This window comes from Lycium ferocissimum, chromosome 6 (genome assembly GCF_029784015.1).
Source record: "Lycium ferocissimum isolate CSIRO_LF1 chromosome 6, AGI_CSIRO_Lferr_CH_V1, whole genome shotgun sequence".
Lineage (NCBI taxonomy): Eukaryota > Viridiplantae > Streptophyta > Magnoliopsida > Solanales > Solanaceae > Lycium > Lycium ferocissimum.
Genome location: NC_081347.1, coordinates 49,789,130 through 49,796,892, shown reverse-complemented (window position 1 = coordinate 49,796,892; position 7,763 = coordinate 49,789,130). Strand labels below are relative to the sequence as shown.

Genomic DNA, 7,763 nt, shown 5'->3' with positions numbered 1-7,763 from the left:
GAACGTGATTAAGACTATAGATGCTATCTTAGATGTAATGTTGCTTTAATTTGCTGGTATGGTAATATTTCACAGTTATTGCCAAAAAAAAAAAAAAAAATCATATCCAACAATCAGTATATGATATTGTCTATAAGATGTTTAAAAATGAGTGGTTAAATTTAAAACTTGGAATAAAAAGTTTTGGAAATTGACACAATTGAGTATTGTTAGTGTTTGAATTGGAATTCAAAGATAAAATTTTGAATTAAGTGTAGTATACTTATGTCCTGTTAGCAATATTCAAGATGGTCAAAACTTAAAGATAAGATTTTTCGAAGCAATCCACGCATCACGCGGATACGTATACTAGTATATTTAAAAACACAGTGGACATCATATCTGAACCTAAACAAGGTAAACTATAGTATAAAACGTAGTACAATTTCTTGTAGTCTGGTCAACACTAACCAAGCATAATTCACTCCATCATTCCCAGCACAATCTGCGTGTTCTTACAAATTAAAGAACACTCGTTCTTACATTATTCTGTAACCGGATGCTTCTAGGAGTAATTTTTAAAACTTCAATGCAACTTGCAATGTAGGGTTTTGAAAAACACACCCTCCAATACATATTTACAGTTGATTGATCGTTTTTCTTAATATCCTAGACCTGTGAATCTCCTTCTTCTTGTTTTTCTTGCAGAAGAGGGACTTTTTCATCAGAAACAGACACGTTGCTTTTCATGTCTTTCTTTGTGTCGTCTTCTTTGAGTTGTCCCCATAGCGTAGTGTAATAACCAAGTCCACATATGCATGCACTCAACATGCTGCATATATTACCCATGTAAGCTTTCTATTTAATCCTTACTTAGAATAAATGATATATTACCTATCATTATCTTTTAAGTGACCATAATATAAAAAGTGAAAGAAACTTGCCTTCCATAGTGGAAAGTAGCAGCAAAGAGTACACAACCACAAGCGCTGGCAACTGGAACTCCCACAGGCTTGAAAAAGAGAGTATACGAAGGCCCTTTCAAACGTGTGCACCACATCTGGACGCTGCTACGTATTAAACTACCGAAAATTGCCTATTACGTATCAAAGCATCACGTTATTAAGAGTAGCTGACTAATGACTACTATTTTACCTTTTACTCCCTCCTAAAATTTATGTGGAACCATCTGACTTAGATAAGAAAAAAAGGGAGACTTTTGAAATTTGTGATCCAAAACAACACTTAGATATTTGTGTCGTTGTAAATCATCTCATAAAGTTGAATTATTTCTAAATACAGAAAGATGATATTCTTTTTTGGACAGACTAAAAAAGAAAGTGTGCCACATAAATTGGGACTGAGGGAGTAATTAGCATAAAAGTCTGATTGGTTTAATTAGTGTGCTTACGGTTAAAACAATGACAAGCAGTTCAAAGTCAAGCTTAAGTCTCCAAACGCTAAGATCTTTTTCCATAAATAGAGCAAGTAGTGCAGATTGGATGGTTCCAAATAAGGTATAAAGACAAGTTATTTTCATCACATGTGGGTGCTGCTTGCTAGTTCCCGCCTGAAAACAACACAGCAATATATAAGCATTCTATTTGATAATAAAAACCAATTAAAGGGGAAAATTAAATAGAAAGAAAGGAGATTATAATACCTGGATGATGTTCCATATGACAAGAACAAAGGAAGCAGATGAAAACAAGAAGCAACCAAGAACCCAATTCTCATTTGTTGCAGTGAAGACAAGGAGCTTCGGTGACGTGGCAAGATGAAGGAAAGATGGAGAATATTGTTTGACCACTGGACCTTTATATAAAGTCATTGTTAATATCCCAACTATTGATATTAAGGTCCCAACCACTCTTACTATACTTCCTTGGCTCTTCCGGTTGATTTTTATTCTCCTGAAATAATTATATTAGAAAGCTGTTCAAATAACATAGATGTAAAATTAATACTTATAAGTTTTTGGTGATGTTGATAATATAATTAAATAATCGAAGTATCACTTCTAATAGTTTAAATTTTTAGATGAGATCATCACACAGTTTAATAGGTGACTCAAAAAATGATAAGCCATTCAGAAAAATGGTAAAGACACTCAATCCCAAGATATATAATTGATGAAGTTTCTTTTCATTATGCTCATCCATTTTTTTTTTTTTAAATTCCTACTCCCTCTGTTTCAATTTATTTGAACCTATTTCCTTTTTAGTCCGTGCCAAAATGAATGACCTCTTTCTTAATTTGGAAACAAATTCACTTTATGAATGATTTACATACTACGTATTTTCAAGGCTTATTTGGAACCATAAGTTTCAAAAGTCTTCCCTCTTTCTTAAATGTCGTGTCCAGTTAAATGTGTTCATATAAATTGAAACGGAGAGAGTATTTAAGAGTGAGGATGTTGGAAAATCTACTTTTTTTCTTTGAAGCAACTGTTTTGCAAATAACATTTTATTCCAATAATCCCATACATGTAATATAAGAGTGGCAGGTCCATTCACTTCAGCTCTCTACCTACCAATTACATCAGTTCCAAAAGTATGGCCCATCAATAGATTCCAAAAAGGGAATCTTGAATATGCGAGAAATAGTCACACGAAAGCTGAATCTAACCGAAATTTTGTAGTACAATTTGTAACGTCATTAACCAGTTTTGTCTCCCTATCTCAAAACTTTATGAGTTCGAGTTCACAATTCTACCACATCGCATTTCATTTTGTGTTCAATTTTTTTTTTTTTTTTTTTTTTTTTTTTTTTGGGTATGATTTTTATATAAGGTCTCAACCAATAGGCCATAAAAAGATACGTAGTAAATAGGTTATTAGAAAGAACCTGAGGATATTGGCAATAATGAAAGAAAAGGCTGGTATCATGTTGGCTGCACCACATGCTACTATTGGAGAACTATAACTTAGTCCCGCAAATGCAAGGTTCTGAGCTATTGTTACCCTGCATCCATTCATAACTTTAGATTTTATCACACTAATCAAGTTTAATTAACCGTATGAGAAATTAAGAGATCGAGTACTAACCCTACTAAACCAAGGAAGAAGGCACGCGAAAGAAGGGAAAACGTGAATAATGGTTCCTCCGTCCTGCAATTACAAATAATCAAAAAGAACGATCAACACGAGACTCACTCTATATTTATATACGGAGAAGAAAGAAAAAGAGATATGAATTCATGAAAATATATACGTAGTACGTACTTGTCTTTTATGTGGAAAAGGAAGGAGTATGGAATGAGAAGGATAAAGCTAAGAGCATTTGTATAAACCACGAATACAAAAGAACTCATCCCTAGCTTCGACATGGTGGTACTCGCCATAATTGTCAAGAAAATGGTGCAAGCTTCAATTATGATCATGGCTATGCATGGCAACATTTTTTCTCCTATGGCAACCTTCACACCCATCTCTCCTTCTCTCTCTTTATCTGTTGTGTGTGTGTTTTGCTGTCAATTTCCATATCTCCGGATGATCCGGTCTTCCCTATTTATGGAGACTGGAGGCACATCAATTCAATTTGCTGTATACGGGAAATAAAAGAGAAAAAAAAAAAAAAAAAAACGTAGTAACCTTTCATGGAATGATTAAGCTACGTGAAAGTGAATAAGCAACTCGAGTGACCCATGCATGGCACGGAAGGGGGATGCATTAATTGTTTAATGATATTAATTGGAGTTTCGTTAATTAGAACCTCTCCACAGACCACATGTACACCAAATATTTGTCCTACGTGGATTTTGAGAGTACGTATTAGTCCATAATTAGATTTTGTATAGGTGATCAATATCATTTCATTTATAGTGATTAACTAGTAACCCCATAAGGTTTGGGTTTGTGGCTGACATTAACAAAAGCCCTACTTAACTCCATTGGTCACTTGCGGGGATGCTAATTTGACCACAAGAAAGATTGTTACTTAGGGGTCCGTTTGGATGTATCTGAGAAATAATATATGTATTAGCTTTGATATTATTAATTTATTATTTGGTAGTGTTTTTCAACTCATGTATAACTAATACATATACACCCTATTTGGTACTATTCTTATACATAAAGAAATCATGGTATTAGCAATACAAGGGTGATTATTACATAGTTAAAGACGGAATTGCCCGTAATACATCAAACCAAATAGTGGATAATAAAAAGTCCTGTATATCATAATTAATTTTAGCATTACTAGTACATCACAATCAGTACTATTATTATACACCCTAAAAAACGGCCCCTTATAATTGAGTATCTGATTATTTGATTGGCTGTTCTATTAGAGTACAATGATAACGGACAATGTAGAAATTTAGAAAGAATGAAAGGATTCGAATTCTTTTGTCTTGAACGAAAGTATGTAAGCAGAAGAATGGAGAGAAAGAATACGACGTCAGTGGACGCCTTGTCAGCTTTGGATTGGTTGCTTGGTTCAACCGTGCAATCTCTCCTTATAAGAATACCATCTTATCTGTAGGGCTTATATATGACACACTTCATTTCAACCATTCCTTTATTGATTTTACTTTTCTTTTGGGACATAGGCACCGACTTCTTTAGTCGAGCCAAATTGATTTTATCAAATCGAGTCCCTCAAGATTCATTTGGTACGCAGGATAAGGTAGGATATTCCGAGATTTAGATTGTGATTAATTTATATTTTGTTTGGTTGATGGTATATCTGAGGATAAATTTATACCGTCAATCAAACACATTATCAATTTAATCCCATATTTAGTCGTGAATATCCCATCAACTTGTGATTATTTTATCCCACCTCTCAAATGGGATAAACTAGTTCAAGATTTATAATTCCAGAATAATTTAGTCCCCGAAACAAACGACCGCTTATAGTATAATTAGTCGAGCCTAGCGCTTGGCCGAGATTTTTACTACATGGGAGCTCGTATGAGGGGCGGAGAGGAGGAAAGACAATTTTAAATAATTTTTTCCTTAGAATATCGATATCTATACAAAGTTCCCAATCAATATTGTGATATAGTTTTTGCCAAAGAATATATTTAAAAATTGAAACCTAAAAAGTTGTAATTGTATAGTCATTCCAGCGAAAACCAATTAGATAATAGGAGATTCTAAATATTTTACTTCTAATTTAATGCTTGAAGTAGATATCCCTTCCAAAAGTTAGTGTACCCATTTCCCAGATGAGAGAAGACCAGAAGCAAAAATCAAGAGGAAAAAAAAAAGGCAAACTTTAACATTCTATTTCTCCTCTTCTTCTTCTTCATCCTTTTCTTAGATTGGACGGGTGTGGTTGGAATTAATTGAAAACACCTAAATATAAATACACACAAAATTTGAGAAAGATTAGACGTGATTTGGACTTCTTTCAACTACAAAAAAATCAGACGTAGAAAATGTCTCCACGAAAAGTGTATATCATGTATATTAGTGCATATCATACAAATTTTCATGTATGTATGTATGCATGTATGTATATATCTATATCTATATATATAATAAAGTTAGGTATACACAAAGTGATGTGACACCTCTCAATGGCCTAGAAAGCCATTTATCTTATTTCTCCTTTTTTTTGACATTTTTTCTACCATTTTTCTCATTCACTATATTTAATATCCTATGTAAAGGCAATAAAAATTATAGTAAATGTAAAATAATAAATTAATAATGAAGAAGCCACTTCTTCCATCTTCCTAAAAATTGCAACGTTACGAGGCTGAGATTCAGTAGGAATCGTTTTGATTGTTTGTTAACGTAGGGTAACAAAGCTACTCGCTAAATCTTTTTTTAAAAACAATTAGCAAAACACTGAGAAGTCAAACCTTCAATTCTATTAATTACACCATCCACTCTTCCATAACCGTTTCTATAAAATAAAATAAAAACTTATGCATGTTCATTATTCATTGGAATCTCTCGGGATGATGAACTATTCTTCTTTTATTTTGGGTGCTTCTCTTTTGGTGAATGAAATCATGCACAATTGTCACGACCCAACACGGGTCGTGCGGGCACCCACACTAGCCCCCTCTTCCCTCTTTCCCCGGGTGGGCGAATCCCTCCCTTAACTACATCCATTTGATACAACATGCGGAAAGTAAGTATGTAGAACACAATTCAACAGTTGAAGAATATCTTTAATCTTATAAAATCCCCAAGACATGGTCTTAACTTGTACAAGAGCTTGCATTAAGATACATAGTTTGTAAAAGAAATACAAACTCAAACTGGTCATAAATTCTGTCTATGGATAAGAAATAACAGAATGAATAAGAAAAGACTCCCGCATGTTCGCAAGACCGACTAATAGCTCACCTGACACATCTCTGGGCTATCCTCGGGATCTATCGCGAGGTCTCGAACACCAACCTGGAAACAACTGTACACTCCATAAGGAGTGTAGGAGTGTAGCAAGAGTACTATGAGCACAACACAAGGTTCGTATGTATCACAGGCCGACAACGATTAGATAACGCATATAAATGAGCAGAAAATCAACGAGTAGAACAGATAAGCAATCAAGTACAGTCACTAAACATGTTCGGATAACGTTTCACAACAACACAAGGCACAGTAAGTCTCAATATTCTCCAATCATAGCCTAAGTGGAAGCTTCTAATCCACAAGTCCGCCAAGTTTCTAAGTAATCTCTTATCAAATAGGCAACAACTCAAATAAATCACCAACAAGAATTCAATGAGATAATGTACTGTGCAATGGTATGAAGTACAATGCAAATGGGATGCAATGAAATGCTATGCAGGTGCTATGCAATGCAATGCAATGCCCCCCAGGCCTCCTCTCTGTACCGTACACACATGCTAAAGGAAATGCCTCGTAGCCACGACCCATGGGGGACCCGCAAAGTCCACGTACACCCTCATCCCGGCAAGACACCTCGAGCAACGAGCACTCTCTCGCTCCGGTAATGACCTCAGATCACGAGCACACATTCCGCTCTGGTAACAACCTCGGAGCACGGACTCTCATCTCTCTTTTATGCACCCCGACAAAAACTTTGGAGGCTACACTCTCTCACTTATCATCATTTCCAGTCATAGTTCATATTAGTTCATCATATGAAATAAAAATGTATGTCATGCATGATATCAACATCAACAGTAAATCATATCAAGATCTCATCTGTGACTTGTCATAAAGTACATATCACAATTTCAAGCCGCTTTTATTATCCTTCCTTTTCATACGATGATAAGTGAAATATCAAGAGAGAGATGAATGTAAACACAAGTGTAACAAGTCACATATGAAGTATGAGATGCAATGCCATGCAATGAAATCCACCTCAAATACACCACATAACATAGGATCAACAAATACTTGCCATAAATACGTATCAAACTCCACTCTTCAATATTTTCCTTTCTTTTTCATGAGGCAAGTGAGAAACAAGTGACAAAACAGATCAATCAACTAACACACGTATTAGAAAATATGGCGACAAGCCCACATAACAGCTGACGATACCAACCTATGGAATTCACCTCCACAACATGCCCGAAGGCCTATCATGATTTTCCCGTCAATCACTACCATCTACATACGTGTCCCTAATCGGAGTCTAAACATAAGTAAGCCGTAACCTACCTCGAAGATCAAACAGGTGCCACGAACCCCAAGCCAGATGCCTTCCCCTCCAGAGAGCCTCATAACAATCGAAATCTAACAATTTATTAGTCTACATTAGAATCCGAGACTAATGATACCCATAATGCCATAAAACCATTCGAATTGAAAAACAACCTTCAAAAAGGAAACCCGAGCCCA

At 35.1% G+C, this 7,763-nt stretch overlaps 1 protein-coding gene across 1 annotated transcript; it reads right to left on the bottom strand.

Moving 5' to 3' along the window:
* Nucleotides 1-517: 517 nt before the first annotated feature.
* On the bottom strand, nt 518-3,711 carry LOC132060797 (WAT1-related protein At1g70260-like). The gene is made up of 7 exons (XM_059453714.1): nt 3,204-3,711; nt 3,027-3,089; nt 2,827-2,943; nt 1,643-1,892; nt 1,391-1,549; nt 924-1,075; nt 518-811 (listed from the first exon to the last, which is right to left on the bottom strand). The coding sequence occupies exons 1-7, from the start codon at nt 3,407-3,409 to the stop codon at nt 649-651; spliced, it is 1,110 nt and encodes a 369-aa protein (XP_059309697.1). The 5' UTR covers nt 3,410-3,711; the 3' UTR covers nt 518-648.
* Nucleotides 3,712-7,763: the final 4,052 nt, after the last annotated feature.